This window comes from Equus caballus, chromosome 6, assembly GCF_041296265.1.
Source record: "Equus caballus isolate H_3958 breed thoroughbred chromosome 6, TB-T2T, whole genome shotgun sequence".
NCBI classification, from domain to species: domain Eukaryota; kingdom Metazoa; phylum Chordata; class Mammalia; order Perissodactyla; family Equidae; genus Equus; species Equus caballus.
In genome coordinates this window covers 82,833,503-82,850,799 of record NC_091689.1, presented here as the reverse complement: position 1 = coordinate 82,850,799, position 17,297 = coordinate 82,833,503, and the positions used below count along the sequence as shown (strand labels likewise).

The window sequence follows — 17,297 nt, the reverse complement described above, 5'->3', positions numbered from 1 at the left end:
GCTGAGCCCCCTGAGCGGCCATCCAGGCTGTCTGCAGCTCTGAGCTTCCAAGGCAGAATGTCTTCAGCTCGACGGGTCATGGGCTCCCTGTCCCCCGTGAGGGGGGCGTGGGGCCTCCCAACAAGACAGAAGGAGCGTATCTGGAAAAGTCTCTGGAGGACTGTGCAGTGATAGGACTGCTATTTTCACAGAACATTCAGAACCCCCCTTCCTTCAGAGAAGTCCCCCAACACACTCAGCAGATAGTGGACCCTTCTTCGTCTCCTCCTCCAGCAACCTTCTGGGAGCCTCTACCCGTGACGGCCCAGTCAGGGCAGCCTTCTCCCGTGGGTGTGAAGATGGTTTCAGCTCTTCCCCCAAAATGGCCTTGTCCCCTGACCGGGGCCTCCTGGGAGCTCGGGAATGGCCAGGCAGGTGGGACGGGCTCTTGGGGTTGGTCTTAGACTGGCCAGAGTTGCCCAAATGGGAGTTGGTAGCTTAGGTGGGGTCACGTCAACTTCGTGCATTCAGAAGCAGCAGATGTGGCTCAAAACACCTCAGAAAAAAGAGCCCAGGGGGTTCTTTGCTCTTTCAGTGGACTCCAGCTTCAAACCCTTGGTGAGGACTTCGTTGAGTCTGAGAGCCTCTCCCTGTTCCTAGAGGCTGCGGAGATGGCTTTGAGAAATGCAGAGGCAAGTGTTAGTGGGGAATAGATGGCTTCCCCTATCCCCAGACCACCAGCCCCAGGTGTGAGGGTGCAGGGCAGGAAGGGGTCTGAAGTCTGCAGGTGGCAAGGTGGCAGTACCTGAGGTCGACTATTCTAGGATGATGTGCCACTCAGAGAAGGGCCCTGACTGCTGCCCAGGCCTTGGTCAGGTGGGAGAGGCCTGTGGACGCGAGGGCGCAGGCTGGGAAGGAGAAGTGTAGGGGGCCCGGCTGTTTTAGGGTGTATATACCACACACTCACGAACGTGACCTTAACCAGGGACTACTGTCCCAGACATCTGGGGCCGGAGGGGAGCTTTAGCAGTCTGTGAATCTGAACCTCCCAGGTGGGTAAGGAAATAGATAGGCTCAGGGCGGGCGTGGAAACCAGGCCTCCACCCCCAATTCACACACTGTTTATAAAGGCTTCGGGAACGGTGAGCCGTTCTGGTAACCTTCTGAGGGGAAAGGAGGTGAGGCAGGTAAGACGGCAGGTTTATTGCCTGAGACTCAGTGGTGCGAGTCTCCGTCTGTGGTGAGCAGCTCCTCACTCCTCCTTGCCTGGGCCTCAGTTCCTCTTTTCAGATGGACTCAGACACATGTTATGCTCATGTTGGACTCCAGTAGCTGATTTAGCCTTGCAAGTTAACTCAGGGGTACGGGCCTGGGGCTGAAAGAAATCCGTCTCTAAGCAGGTAATGGACTGAGGGGTCAGCTGGAGGAACAGAGTCCCCTTTCCCTCCTAGGAGTCCCAGGAGACGAGTCCAGCATCTGGGTCACACCCTTCCCGCCAGGGCCTCTGCCGTCCTCCGTCAAACCTGGTAAGTGACTCGTCAGGTCTTGGGCTTCAAAAGGGAGATGGGCGCAGGCAGAAGGATGCTACGAGCTCTATTTCCGTAGGGAACTAGGCTAACTATTCATATCCTGATGAGGTTGCAGAATATGTGGGACACCCTCCCTCTTGTGGTTCCCTCCCTTTCTCTGCTAGTGAGTGAGTCTTAGTAGGAATTTAAATGAGCTTCTTTCCTCCCCTGCACCAAACTCTTTCTTCCCTGTCAACTCAAATGAGAGTCCTTGGACAGCTTGCCTCCTCCAGGAAGCCCACTTGAAGGGAATGCTCATGCTTCTACCTGCTGAGAAGTGGGCAAGGCTTTGTCTCGGGGAGTTGCGAGACTTAAACGCTGAGCTGCTTCTTGGGGGAATCATTGTGCGACACTGGACCAGTCACCTCTCCTCTCAAGGCTGGATTTCTGCACGGGTTAAAGGAGATGGAAGGGGATTATCGCTACATGCCCCCCCAGGTCTGATGAAAGAGCCCTGTCTGTGCTGCTGGGTGGGCCGGTCTCGTTCCTCCAGCCTCCCAGCCCAGTGGGGGATTGGGCACCCAGCCCGAGAGGCACTGCATGTAGATGGGCACGAGTATCTGAAGCTCTGCGTCGTTTTCACCCCACTTCATTGTAGTTCTGTGACTGTCTGTCGGACAATGACTGTGGGCAGGGCACTGCACTTGGCTATTTTGGGGATACCAACACTCACAAGACACCGCATGCCACGGGGAGCTCACAGTCCAGCTAGGGGATGGATGAGAACTTTACAGATAGCTATTGAAATAAGACAGCGTGTAACATAGAGCTACTCCGGGAGTACAGTGGTGCCTTAAAATCACCTGGGGACCTCATTCAGCATGCACTTTCCTGCCTGCAACACCCCCTCTCCTCCCTGAGTTTCCACTACAGAGGATTGGAGTGGGGTCTGGAAATATGCATTTTTAATGAGCTTCTAGGGGCTTCTGATACTGGTGATGCAAGGGCCAGGCTTTGAGAAACACTAAGGGAGGCTGAGCGAGCAGACTGTGCTGGGTTTAGTTCGTGGTACCTTAAAGTTTAGTAGATACTCAATAAAAAATTGATGATCAGATGAAAGAATGTGTGACTTTAGGCAATTTATTTAGCAACTCTGAGCTCAGGGTTTCTGGGGATGTTATGCATAATAATAAACGCCAAATGTTTATTCCATAGGACCTGCGCCGTCATAAGAGTGCGGTGCCGTAGGCCACTTATTGTTGTTACTATCATTACCAGAGTTATAGACAGTACTGTGGGACTGAGGAAAGCTTCATAGGTGACATGATTTTACATGCAGGCACTGAAGGATATGTGGGATTGATTAAGAAATAATTTTTTATTTATTAATTATTAATTATTATTAAGATTAATATTAATTATTGATAAGAAATATTATTAATTATTAAGAAATTTAAAATTTTTAATACTTATTAAATTTTTAAAATAACATTATTTTTAAATAATATTATTAAATTTTAATTATTAATAAGAAATAATTTATTTTATATAAACTTTTCCAGAATATAGAAGAGGGACACATTTCATCTTGTTTTATAAGGCCAGCAGCACCCTGACACCAAAACCAGACAAAGACATTATAGAAAAAGAAACTAAAGACCAAATCTTTCATGAATATAGTTTCAGAAATTCTCAACAAAATATGAGCAAGTAGAATCCAGAAATTATTAAAGAGATAATACATCACGACCAGGTGAGATTTATCCCAGAAATGAAAGGCTGGTTCAACACTCATTGAATCAATGAATGTATTCACCATATTGACATATTATAGAAGAAAAAAATATAAAGTCATCTCAATAGAGGCAAAACATTTTTTTGACAAAATTCAATATCCTTTCATGATTAAAAAACACTTAACAAACTAGGAGTAGAAGGGAACTTCCTTAGCCTGACAAAGGACATCTACAAAAACCTACAGCTAGCATACTTAATGGTAAAAGCCTTAATGCTTGTCCCCTAAGACTGGGAACAGACAAGGATATCTGCTGTTTCTGCTCCTACTCAGCATCATACTAGAATTCCTAAACAGCGCAATAATGCCAGAGAAAGCAATAAAACCATACAGATTGGAAGGAGGAAATAAAACTGATTTCATTTGTTTATGAGGTGATTATGTCAAAGATTCTGTACAAAAGCTTCTGGAACTAATAACATGAATTTCGGCAAGGTTACAGGCTGCAAACTATCAGTAAACAATTGAAAATTGAAATTAATAAGGCAGTATCGTTTACAATAGCACCAAGAAAGTGTAGTTAGACATACAGGTAAAAAAAAATTGTGCATCATGTGTATGCTCAAAACCGAAAAACACTGATAAGAGAAATCAAAGAAGACCGAAATAGATGGAGAGATAAACCATATTCATGGATTGGAAGACTCATATTGCTAAGATGTCAACTCTTCCCAATTTAATCTATGCTCAATAAAATCCCAATCAAAATCGCAGCAAGATTTTTTGTAGAGATTGATAAGAATGTACACGGAAATGCAAAATCCCTGAACTAACCAAAATAATTTTGAAAAAAAATGTTAGAGGACTCAGATTACTTGATTTCAAGACATTATAGTAACCAAGACAGTGTGGTATTGGTTAAAGGGTGGACACATAGATTGATGAAACCGAATACAGAGTCAGATATAGACTATAAATATTCTAGAAGAAACCATAAGAGAAAGTCTTTGTGACCTCGGGTTAGGCAAAGATTTCTTAGATGCAACACCCAAATCATAAACTGTAAGAGAAAAAGATTAAAAATTAAACTTCATCAAGATTAAAAACTTATTCTCTGTGAAATACCCTGTAAAGAGAATGAAAAGACAAGCCACAGCTGGGCAAAAACATTTGCAAAACACATATCTGATAAAGGACTTGTATCTAAAATATATAAAGAATTCTCAAAACTCATTAATAAGAAAACAAAACAAATCAGTATAAATGGGCAAGGCACATTTGTACAGTGATGGAAGGCAACTAGACGTTTGGTGGTGAATATGACGTAAGGAAGTCAAAACATAATGATGCACACCCTGAAATTTACATAACGTTATAAACTTACCTCAATACAAAAGAAAGAAAGAAATAGGCAAAAGATTTGAACAGATGCTTCTTCAGAAAAGCGACAGAGATGGTAAATAAAAACATGAAAAGATCCTCAACAGCTTTAGTCGCTAGAGAAATGCAAACTGAAGCCACAAGGAGACCCTACAAGCTGTTTTAATGTCTAAAACAAAACAAACAAGCGAAAATACCGAGGGCTGGAGAGGATGCGGAGCAACTGGAACTCTCACGCATTGCTGTTGGAAATGCAAAACTGCACAGGTACTGTGGAAAATAATTTGGCATTTTGTTATGAAATTCAATGTCCACTTACCACAAGGCCCAGAACGCCCCCTCCTAGGCAGGGAGTGTCTGGCGTTACATTTCCATCAGCCTTCCAGTTGTTCCACCTCCTCTGCAACAATGGGTATTGCCAGTCTATGGATGTGTATATTAGCTCATTGTAGTTTTAATAACACATCATAACACTTTTCTGATGGCTGGTGATGATCAACATCTTTTCTTGTGCTTATTGGCCATTTGTACACCTTTTGGGAAGTGTCTGTTCCAGTCTTGTGCAGGTTTTTATTGGGTGGCTTGACTTATTATTGAGTTGCAGAGGTTCTTTATATATTCTGGATAACAGTCCTTTGTCAAATAGATGTCTTGCAAATATTTTCTCCCAGTGTGTGGCTTGTCTTTTCATTTTCCTTAATGGCATCTTACAAAGAGCAAAAGTTTTTAATGTTGCTGAATTCCAATTTATCAATATTTAAAAATATTTTGGGCTTTCAGGGTCCTAGCTGAGAAATCTTTGCCTACCTAATGGTCACAAATATTCTCTCCTGGAATAAAAGTCTAAGGAGGAAAAGTTAAAAATAGAGAGGGTTGCACAGGCATGTTCTGCTTCTGCCTGGAGCCCGCAGTACCTACTTCTGTTGCTTTTGTCACCGTTAATTTCTTCCGCCTTGACTTGGCCTGTCCCCTCACCTCTGTCTTACTCACAGCCTTCTTGTTTTCTGTGACCCGCCGCAGACCCCTCTTTCCCACGCCTCACGTCTAGTGGGGCTACTGCCGGCCCCTCCCCCACCCCGGCTCTGTAATGACCCTGCTTCCTCCCCTCCTCTGAAGCCTGCTCGAGGTTTACCACCTCCCAGCAGGGCCCCCAGGCCCTGGCTCTTCAGTTTTTATGGAATCCATTCAACATTTATGTACTCAGTTCTGGAATCAGTCAGCCGTGGTTCAAATCCCGCATCTGCTATTTGACTGGTTGTACCATTTGGGCAAAGCACTTAATCTTTTGAATCTTAGTTTCCACTTCCGAAAAGCAAACAAAAATAATAATAATAACGTCTACCTCATAATGCTGCTGTGAGGATTAAATGAGATTGCTGCTGGGGAAAGACACGGACTTTGACATTTAGCTTTGTCAAATGTCAAAGGTAAAAGCTAACATTTCCTGTCATTCTCTTGGACAGTTTCTATAACTCTGGTTAAGTAGTAAGGACGTGTCATTATCACCCCATTTGACAGATGACAAGACTAGGAAGTAGTGGAGCTAGAATGAAAAATCAAGGCTCTGATCTTACACCCCACATCATTTCCACTATACCCCAGGCTGTTCTCTTCCTTTAGCTGGATCTCCTCCTGGTGACGGGATTAGGGGTGACATACAATGGGTGGGGACGGCTACTGAGGCCTGTCTGAGCAGGGAGGGTACATGATTATAGGGTGGGGGAGACATCTCAGCTTCTCCCTGGGGTCCAGAGAAGGAGACCAACTGAGAGAGGTTGCTGAGCCCTGCCAGTGCAAGTGTGCACATGCAGGTGTGCAAGATGACCTGTGCCGGGCCTGCAGTTTCAGGCAGAAGAGGAGAATTAAAGGCCCAAGATGGGACCCTAGTCAGTGTGGTGATCTACATTTTCCTGGTCTAGGTGACAGCTAGTGAGAGGAGCTTGAGTCCAGAATATTCCTTCCGTCAGCTGCCCTCATAGTTATGGAGTGACCAAAAGAAGGGATCAGGGTCCTTGGCCTGCCTGAGTGTTTTCTAGAGGGGCTTTCTCGGCTGCCTGCAGAGGAGTCTGCAGCCTCACAGGGCTGGACGCTTCCATTATAAAAATACTACCTGCTCATTATTTTAAACTTGGAGAAGGAGAAAGATGGAAAATTTAAAAATCAACCATTGCATGAAACAACTAACACTAACACTTTGATGTATATATTTTTTTAACCTACTTTTCTAAAATATTTAGGCTTAGTCATTTTTAAAAAGAATATAGCTATGCTCACACTGTATCTCCAGTCCTCGTCCAGCCTTCTTTCTCTGCCTGGGTTTTAGCGTTCATATTGATTATTCAATGTTTGCATAAACCCTGTCACCACCATTTTTATCGTCTGTATAATATTGCATCGATAGACACAGTTTATTTAACTATTCTCTATTCTTTGGGGAAAAACAAATGTTTGGCAGGGAGGCAGAAGCAATTCCCACCAACTATAGAAAATTCCATTGAGTGGGTCTCTTTGAATCGCCATTTTTTCTAGATATCAGTTTCTAATTCATCAGCGTCATTGTCCTAAAGCTTCAAGGAGATGTATCTTGAGTTTCAATACCGCTCCGGCAGAAACTGTAAGTGTTGAAACCCCAACAGTCTCAGCAAACACCCTATCTGACAGCTTTGGGTGGGATCACACACACTTCACAGTGCCTAGGTCAGCAGATAGTTGATAGATAAGTAATAATTAGAAAACCCTGCTAACTAAGCAATCATTATTTGACATACTGTTCCCAAGCAGATAGTGTTATTTATTTTCTTGTCACTTTCAGCTTCAGGGGAGCCAAACCCAGGAACCTGTCCTTGGCCAGCTGCCAACTCCAGGAACTATATAAGGGGAGCCCTCCGCACCCCAGCAGGGAAACACCGAGACACCTCCTTCCCACCTTCTTGGTGTCACTCACTCCTCTTGAGTCACCATGAGTAGGCAGGTCTATGCCATGAGGTGCCAGAGGGGAAGCTTCAGCAGTGGCTCGGCCACCCTACCAGGAGGGTGCTGGAGAAGGGCAGGGAGCTTGCTGTCGGTCCGCAAGAGCAGCGGCGGCTGCCACGGCTCTGCCCGCCCTGGAGGTTACAGTAGTCGGAGTCTCATCAGCCTTGGTGGGAGCAAGAGCATCTCCACCCGTGTAGCTGGAGGCCTGGGCCCTGGTGGCAGTCTGGGAAGCTTCAGGGGTGCGTGTTTGGGGAGGGGCAGCCTCTGTGGGGTGGGCTTTGGCCTCGGAGGTGGTTTTGGAGGTCTGGGGTCTGCAGGCCCAGCAGTCTGCCCTCGGGGCATCCAGGAAGTTGTAACCAACCAAAGCTTGTTGGAGCCTCTGGATGTGAAGATTGACCCTGAGGCGCAGGAGGTGAAGCAGCAGGAGCGGGAGCAGATCAAGGAACTCAACAACAAGTTCGCCTCCTTCATTGACGAGGTGAGTGCTAATGCCTGGAGGCCGGCCAGCCAGGCCTGAAATATTCCAGGGACCTGCAGAAAGGTCTTTCTGCAATGGTGGAAATGTGGCCAGTGGCTTCCGTATCGGACAGCGCAGGTCTAGATTATCTGAGGTCAACTAGTTCCGTCCCTGTCTCTTAAAGTTGGCCCTGGTGGAAGGTGCCCACTTTGTTTCCCACATTCTCCAAGCCTCCCTGGGAGACTGGATCTGACCCTCAGCAACCTGTCACTGCCAAGTCAAACTGAGGGCCTTGCAGACTCACCCTGAAATAAAGGTGATCCCTCCTGCATGCATAGTAGGTTAGAGCGGGCTGACAGGTCCAGGCTTAAAGAAGTCGGATGGGTCAGTGGGTGTCTTGTGAGTGGATGCATTGACGTTGACAAATGGTTTCTTCCCCGTAAGTTGCCACAGGATTCTGTGTCTAGGAGGTTATCTCTGAGCAAGCTGACATTTCCATTCTCAAAGCCAGAGAGCAGAGACCACAAAAATCAGACAGTGCCCATTTAATGGGCTCTGGAAAAGGAGCATGGGGCCCATGCAAATGACTTGGCCAGGTGATTTTTCAATGCTGTTGGTCAGGCTGGGAGTGGTGAACGACATTTACAGCCCTGAAGAACGCTGACCTTCAGATCTCATCCAGTCTCGACACCAAAATGAGGCCAGACTTCTTATGCCAGCTATGCCAAACAATTGCTCGGACCAACCTTGGATAGAGGTTTACTTTGAATCTGGGGGGAGGTGAGGGGCAGGAAGGCTGCATCCTGAGTTTGCACCACTGGGAAGGTCAGGACTGTCTGGGAGGAAGGCTCTAGTTCTGCCTACCCCCACCTTTCCCAGGGTGCTCTTCCTTAGGGGGGAGCTGCTAGGGATTTGCACTGCTGCATACACTCAGAGCCGGGAAAACATCAGGAGAAGCCAGTGAGAAGCAAAGTAGAACTGGCGAATGTGCCCAGAGCTCTGGGGTTAGGGCAGCCTTACCAGGTTAGATGGTGCATTAAAGAACTCTGTTCTTTCTTGGTGACCACGCTTGATAATGCTGTACTGTATAAGGGAAATTTGCTGAGAGAGTAGAATTTAAGTGTTCTCACCAAAAAAGAAAAAGAAAAGGTAAATATGCAAGGTGATGGATGTGTTAATAACTTGATTGCGGGAATCCTTTCACGATGGATACCCATGTCAAATCACCACGTTGTACACTTTAAATATATCACACTTTTATTGTCAATTACACCTCAATGAAGCTGAAAAAAGACAAGGTGGGAAAGTGTACAGGTTCCTGCTTCATTAAAGCTCTGGCTGGGGGAAAAAGTGAACTAAACCAGGTTCTTCTTTGGTTTGCTGTGCTGTGAGATGGGGGCGGGAGGAGGGGGAGGAGGAGGGCGGAGGTTTTCTCACTGTGCAGAGAAAGTGTCCCGTGCGCTTTACCAGGAAGGTGCTCAAAAAATTCGAGGTACTTATTAACTGTTAATTCTTCTCTTTTGCCACTCATTGCACTGTCACTTGCAATGTCAGGAAAACACTGAGGAGGGTGAGGAAAGGGACTGTTTTGTCTGCATCAAACAGTCGAGGCTGTTTGGTAAAAGCACATTCCCAAGAGTGAGTGGTTTTCTTGGCTTATTGATGAGTCTTCTGACATCTCCTCTTTCCAAATGATCTGGGCCAGTGGTTCTCATACTTTGGAGGGAATCAGAATCAGCTAGGAATCTTGGTAAACAGTCTAGGAATCTCGGTAGCCTAGACTCCATCCTGCATTAAGACACCTGGTCCTCCATGTTGTGTATGACCTTCCAAGTGATCGATTCTAATATTCTCTAGAGTTTGAGCACCCCTGCTCTAAGCAATTGTCAGTTTCCACATACCTGAAATCTACCCAAATAATAGGGCTAACTAAACTCTACCATAGCATGTTGAGAATTAACGCCTCACTCGTCACTCTTGCCAGGCCAGCAGGGACTTCTCAAGCCCACTCTGGCTGTCTCCTGGGACTGAGCCCGTGGACTTCCTGTTTCCAGGTGCGGTTCCTGGAGCAGCAGAACCAGGTGCTACAGACCAAGTGGGAGCTGCTGCAGCAGCTGGATGTCAGCATTCGCACCCCCAGCCTGCAGCCCGTCTTGGAGGGCTATATCGGCAACCTCAGGAGGCAGATGGACAAGTTCATGGCAGAGAAGACCCGGCAGGAAGCAGAGCTGAAGACCATCCAGGGTTCCGTGGAGGAATACCAGAAGAAGTGAGTGAGCAGGCGAAGGTGGGACAGTTGGTGTTGGGCCAAAATGCATGTGGCTCCCAGGTCTAGGTCTGAAAGAAGTGCTATGGCCTAGAACTGGCCTCTTTACAGGAATCCTTGGGATCTCTTTCTGTTTGTTTTTTTCTTGTGAATCTGTTTGTGGATGTAAGTTCAGGGCAGAGAAAACTGAATGTCTTGAAACCTAACAGTCTTCCTATCTACTGAATCCCACCAGATACAAAGCAGAAATCAACAGCAGGACAAATGCTGAGAATGACTTTGTGGTGTTGAAGAAGGTGAGGCGGCTGGCTTTCTCCCCTAGGTCTCAGTTCTGATATTCTCACCCTGCTGGGCGCTGGGCTCAGTTTCCTCAGCTGTGAATAATCTCCGACCCCAGTTAACCTCCAGGTCAGCACAGTGCTGGGTACAAGACTGCATTAAATAATAAGAATGAAGACATTGATTTCTAGCTCAAAAGTCCTGTTCTCAACTTCTTAAGGATGTCATCGCTCAGCCTCCAAATCCACTTGGCACTGTCCCCACTCTGCTAGTTTCTGGGTGGAGAATTGATCTTCCCTCAGTGCTTGCCTATGGATGCTGTTCTCCCTCTGGCATCCTGACAGCGCAGGTCAAGTTCTTCCAGCCCCCTGGAGCCCGCTCCTTCCTTTCTTTTAGGATGTTGACAGTGCCTACGTGGTCAAGGTGGACCTCAGTGCCAAGGTGGATGCCCTGCAGCAGGAGATCGAATTCCTGCAAGTCCTCTATGCTGCCGTAAGTTTGGGGCTTAAGCTTTCTGGGAGCCCCTGGGCTGCTTGGAAAACCAAGGAAAAGGGAGAAGGTTCCCTGGTCTGCCCCTGGGGGGCTGGTGGTGAGTTGGCTCTGGGAACCCAAAAGGGGGTGCTGAGTGTTTCCTGAGGACTCACCCCTGTCCTACTGCACAGGAGCTGGCCGAGGCACAGCAGGCAGTCAGCACCACCAACGTGGTCCTCTCCATGGACAACAATCGGCACCTGGACCCGGACAGCATCCTTTCTGAGGTCAAGGCCCAGTACAAGGAAATCACCCAGAGGAGCAAGGCTGAAGCCGAGGCCCTGTACCAGACCAAAGTGCGTACCTGGAGAAGTATCCTGTGCTGGGTTATAGCCAGAGGGTGTGTAGGGTCCCCATTCCTGCCATTAGGGATTGACCTGCTCCATTGGCTTTGTGTTTGGTGGGGTCACCTGACCTTATATGTCCTGTGCTGGAGATTAGTGGGGAGGGCTACTGTGGAAGTCTCGGGATCAGCTACCACTGGAAGTTACCAGGGCTCTGGCATCCTGGGGATTTGCCTGTCCTACGCAGGGGTAGCTGACTCAATGCTGCAGACCCAGGCACAATGGGAGACAACAAGGTGGCTTTCAAACCAGTACAGTCAGCTCTTCATTCCATGAACCGTGGGAAGCAATGTTTCAAGCAGGCCTGCTTCCTTCTACCTGCACATGCTCCCCGCTGCCTTCCCAGCCCACGTCTATGGAAGCACATCTTCAGGAAGCCTGACCTTCCTTATACCCAGCTTAGTGGAATGCAGTTTATGGTGGTTCTTTGACAGAAATAATAATGCCGGGTCCACACATGAAATAGTTGGAGCCTTCTTCCCATTGTGGATGGCCTGTTGCTATCGATCCCTTCCAGGTCTGACTGGGAAGGACAGACCAGGGTGTATTCTTGTCTAGATTGGGGTAGGTGATCTTTGCTAGTTCCTATCTAAGCTGTATGGGAATGTTCCGTTCCCTCAGCTAGACCACACATTCCCAGCAGACAGGAATGGGTCTCCTCTTGAGATTGCTTCCAGCCACAGTGACCAGGCTGGGCAGGACTTACGAGTCCTGGTTGAACTTAGAGACTTAGAGAGCCGGGGTGAGGAGCCCTGGGTCGGCTCTCCCTTTGCTATCTTTTCACTCTTGCCTTTTCCGGGTTCCAGTACAAGGACCTCCAGGTCATTGCCGGGAGAAAGAGTGATGACCTCCAAGTGATGAAGATGGAGGTCAGTGAGCTGAACCGAGCTATCCAGAGACTTCAGGCAGAAATCGCCAACCTCAAGAAACAGGTGGGGCAGCAACTTGGCAGTGGTGGCCTTTGGGGGAAGTGGGGAGGTGGGCTTATGATAGATTTTTTCCCCTATTTTTCTGTATTCTCACATCTTCCACAATAAATTATGAAGGTGGGCAAGAGAGAAGCACAGTCAGGTACAGGTAGGTCCCTGATCTCCTGTGCACCACTTACCACCTGCTATTGGCCCTTGGCAGAGCGCCGCCCTGCAAGACGCCATCCTACAGGCAGAGTGGAAGGGTGAGGTGGCCCTTAAAGATGCTCAGGACAAGCTGGCTGAGGTGGAGGCCGCCCTGCAGCAGGCCAAGGGGGAGCTGGCCCGGCTGCTGCGCGACTACCAGGAGCTGCTGGGAGCCAAGCTGTCCCTGGACGTGGAGATTGCCACCTACCGCAAGCTGCTGGAGGGCGAGGAGAGCAGGTGAGCAGCCCAGGCGGGGAGAGGATGGGCGAGTGCCCGTCGGTAGTGACCCTGTGTCAGCCTTCTCACCTGTATCATGGGACAATGCATTAACTCACTCATTCCTGAGACAACACCTGAGCTTCATCAATAGTTGGGGGGTGTCTAATCGGGGCCTTTGTCAAGAATGCCCGTGATTAGCATAGCCCCAGGCCCTGTATGGAGTCCTTAACTCCTCCAAACTTTCCCTCTGGACCTCTGGGTCAAAAGGAAAAGTGGGAAGATGTCCCTGCCTTTGAGAAAGACAGAGCAAAAAGACACAGCTTTCCTTAGTTTTGCCCAGTGTGGCAAGGCTGACTGAGCCCAGGCTGGGGAAGGGATGGAGAGGGGCCAGGCTGGGGGACCGGGGGAGCGAGGAGCAGTGGAGCGAGTCCAGGAACAGTGGCGATGAGCCCCCTGCGGGTGGGGAGCACGGGCAGGGGAATGGAGGACAGCTGTCCTCGTCACTCCAGCGGGGAACTGACACAATTCTGGGGCCCAAGTATTTTTCAGAGTGAGACAATTACAAATTATGCATCGGACCAAGGGTCTCCTTCCTTCTGGGAGTGGTCCTCCCCTGAGCCCCAGTCAGAAGATTTACTGACCATTCTGATTGTTTCTGTGCCAACAGGCTGTCTGGAGAAGTCACCAACAGTGTGAGCTACGGTGAGTAACGGCGGGCTCCCCTTCGCTGGCCAGTCGGGAGTCACCCTTGCCCTTTCTTGACAAAAGGAGGAAAGAGCCCTCCGATAGGAGCCTGGGGGCTGGGGCCCTGACCTCACTGTGTGGACACTGGCTGTGTGGTCTTGTCTTGCGGTCCCAAGGAGGGGATTCGAATAGAGGAGCTCTGAGGTTCCCTTTGCATCTAGGATCGCATGCTCACCTCCAGGCGGGGGAAGCGGAGGTCCTGCCTTCAGGACCCCCTGAGTCTGGTGGTGGAGAGATGGCCCCGATGGAGGGATGGGCATCCGGCATTGGGAGCCGGTGGGAGCCCTGGCATTGGTGGCCATTGTTGCTTTATGAGACGCTTCAGGGAGCTGCCCCTCGACGCTCTGTGAGAGATGGGTGTTAGGGATTGAGAAGGCATGTAGGCATGCCCAGAGCTGCCCTACCCACCTTCTGTCTCCCCACAGCTGTGACGTCAAGCACAGTCTCTATTTCCCGTGCAACCTCTACTTCCCGTGCAACCACGTTTGGCTTCAGCTCAGGGGACAGAGCCTCCTCGAGGGGAGGCAGCGCCCTCAGAGAACCGGGTGTGGCATCTGCATCTGCGTCCAGGGCTGCGGGGTCTGCAGGGGCCAGCGGGAGCTCCCAAGGATCTGGACCTCAAGTTGCGAATTCTGGAGACAGCGATGCTGGCGTAGGAAATGAGGAGTCCGGTTCAACGAGAAACCAGGGCTCCAGCTCAGGGCACAGAAACCTGTAGGTCCCCCACACTCCCCAGAGGCAAAGAGGAATCTTCCAGCCCTGATCTCATGGCATCCAGCGACCCGAGCATTTCACATATCTGCTCTGACCCTACTCCCACCTGTTTATTTTCTTTGGCAATTTGGAGACAGGTTCCAAAACAAATTTTTTTTCCCCACACATCCAAATGTTGGGGCCCCGTAGGAAACCCTTCACAGGCCGCGTCAACGGGTCTGCAGGCCTCAGTCACCTTCTCCCCTGCCCGCCCTGCGCTCCCACAGCGCTCCCAGTCCATGCCCTCCCCTTCTGAGGTGCAGAAGCTAAAGCTCTTCTTCTCCCTCCATCCTGAAGTACCGGCACACGCACGCACACCCCCTTTTCCATCATCACACTCAACTCTCAGTTAGCCACCTTAATGGGGGTCAGCCTTTATACCGACAATCTGCAACGGTTTATCATGATCTTGTTTTGATTTGATTTTCTGAAGCCCCATCTGAGCCATCCTGGGGCTTCCAGACTCTGCCTCCCATAGATTCACAGACCCCGGTGTTCACCAAGGGAGGAGGAGACAGGAAGGTCTGTGGGGACCTGGGGGTGCAGGCATGCCATCCGGGCCCCACCCCTTTCGCTGAGTGGCCAGTGTGGATATCCACCTGGATGTAACGTGAGGGATGGCTGAGTTCATGTTCTCCCCTCCTCCAGGGGGGAGAGTAAAAATACAACAAGAACAAATGTGTCTTAGGACCACGCTCCAGGCGGAGTCCAGTTTGAAATAAACATCCAGTGTGACCTGCTGGGCTAGACAGGGTGCGAACAGAGCCTGGGCCCCAGCTGTCAGTGGAGAAGGTCTTCTCCTGTGTTTCCTTTTAAAGAGTTGCCTGCATTCACCTCCACACGCTCAACCCCCTCCCCGCCGTACTTTCCAATAAACTTCGTGGGAAATTCATTCTGTTTGGGAAGTCATAAAATATGCGCTAATCAGATGAGCCCTGAGTCTGGTTCACCCCCACCACCTCCCTGAAGCACGCGCGCATGCGCACACACGCACGTGTACCCGCTCTGTTCCCCCTACTCCATCACCTGTGCTGACGAAAGGGCCTTGTGTCTCTATTTAGCTTTGGAAGGAGAGCAAAATGACCCGTACTTCCTCTCTTTATTGGGAAAGCTCAGCTTCTGTTTTTAAAATAGTGAACTTCAGGTCCTCAGCCTTGCTTGGCAGCCAAGCTGGGGTCATTATTGCCTAATTAAGGGGTAATGGTGTTGCTCTCATTATTGCTGTGAGGGTTATTATCAGGTAAATGGCCAAAGGTTGTGGAGCGGGGAGCAGCAGCCTGCGGGCTCAAGTCGAGAGTTCAGCTCTGTTGCCCTCTGTTGCCTTGTCTCCTGCCGCGTCCAGAAAGCAGTTCCCAGCCTAGCAGCCGGGGGTCCAGCGGCGTTGGTTGGGAGCGAGGTCATCAGTTCCCCGGTGAGCTCTGTTCTGAGTGCTTGGAGGAGGGAAGAGGGCCAGGGACGGGACGGGGGGCACAGCTACTGGGTCCAGCAAGCCCTAGGCTCCTGGAGAGGAAGCACTCATTCAACCATCATCTATTGAGCACCTACTATGTGCTAGACTGTTCTTGACACTGGTACAAGGTGACAAGACCTTTGTCCAGCAGGAAGCCAGGGGAGCGCGTGTGCAATGGGAGTGCAGTGATCTGAGTGCTGTCCTGGGGAAGTGCGTCAGGAACAAGGCGCCAGACTGGGAGGACGCAGACTTCCCGATGGAGAGCCCCAGAAGCTGAAACCGCAAACCTGAGAGACGAGGAGGAGTCAGCCAGGGGGAGGGGGTGCTTTAGATGGAGGTGCCACATCCTCTGTGACAAGAGCCAAGCACATCGTAGGTGGTCAATCAATATAGGCTGAATAAAGGACAGGAGGCTGACGAGTTCTTTCAAGGACGGGAGGTCTGGTGAAGGCTGGAGAGAGAAGGGGAAGGGGAGGGGGGTGGGGCCAGATCATGAGATGAGAGGCTTCTGGGTAAATTGACAAACTTGTTCTGTTTTCCTGGGACAATCCTGGCTTTAAAAGTGAAAGTCTCGTGTCTCAGGACCCAACTCAGTCGCAGGCAAACCAGCAAGGCTGGTCGTCCGGTCGCTGCGCTCTCAAGCGATTTGGCCTCCGCCGCGCGGTGTTAAACAGCGGAGGGATACGGAGGAGCGCTCCTCCAGCACACGGAGCGCGCCTGAGCCGGCCGCTCCTCGCTCAGCATCGTTTCTCCTTTTCTTCTGCAGGGGTAGAAAGTGTGGAGGCGCGCGTGTCCACCCACCTAAAGACTGTATTTCCAAGCCTCCTTTGAGGATAACGGTGACCGTGAAACTAACTTCTGGACAATGGAATGTGAGCTAAAATCACATCATGCTCCGGATAGTGCCTTTAAAAGGCAGAGCCCCTGCGAGCGGGGTCCCAAGAAGAAAGCGCGAAGAAGTCAAAGAAACCCCACCAGCTCAGGCCCTGCCCTAGACCTTTCGAGTAAGGATCTCAACGTCGGGGAAATGGGTTATTTGAAAAAGACCTCAGGCAGTAGGTTAATAGCATGGGCTCCACAGTGGACTGCCCGGCTTCCATTCCTGGCTCCCAGCTGTGTGATTTTGTCCAAAGCGACTTAACCTCTTTGTGCCTTAGTTTCCTTGTCTGTAAAAAGTATATGTTAATTGCACCTCCTTGATAGGGTTATTTTGAGTGTTAATGTGCTCAGAACAGTACCTGACACCTAGTAAGAGCCCAATAAATGTTGTAAGATGGTAACACCTTGCAAGACGGTAGTACAATATCACAACCAGGATATTGACATTGATGCAGTTAAGGTACAGAACATTTCCATCACAACAAGGATCCCTCATGTTGTTCTTGTATAGATACACCCACACTGCCTGTGACATCCTCTCATTTACCCTTGGCAACCACTGATTGGTTCTCCATTTCTGTATTTCAGGATTGTTATGTAAATGGAATTGTACAGTTCGGAACCCTTTGCTTTTTCCACTCAGCATAATTCTCTGGGGATTCATCCAGGTCCTTGTGTATATCAA

At 49.4% G+C, this 17,297-nt stretch overlaps 1 protein-coding gene across 1 annotated transcript; it reads left to right on the top strand.

The window, feature by feature from the left end:
• Positions 1-1,133: 1,133 nt before the first annotated feature.
• KRT128 (keratin 128) lies at positions 1,134-15,212 on the top strand. The gene is made up of 12 exons (XM_023643606.2): positions 1,134-1,166; positions 1,431-1,505; positions 7,132-7,216; positions 7,415-8,053; positions 10,087-10,301; positions 10,534-10,594; positions 10,974-11,069; positions 11,240-11,404; positions 12,259-12,384; positions 12,584-12,804; positions 13,454-13,488; positions 13,956-15,212. The coding sequence occupies exons 4-12, from the start codon at positions 7,562-7,564 to the stop codon at positions 14,246-14,248; spliced, it is 1,704 nt and encodes a 567-aa protein (XP_023499374.2). The 5' UTR covers positions 1,134-1,166; positions 1,431-1,505; positions 7,132-7,216; positions 7,415-7,561; the 3' UTR covers positions 14,249-15,212.
• Positions 15,213-17,297: the final 2,085 nt, after the last annotated feature.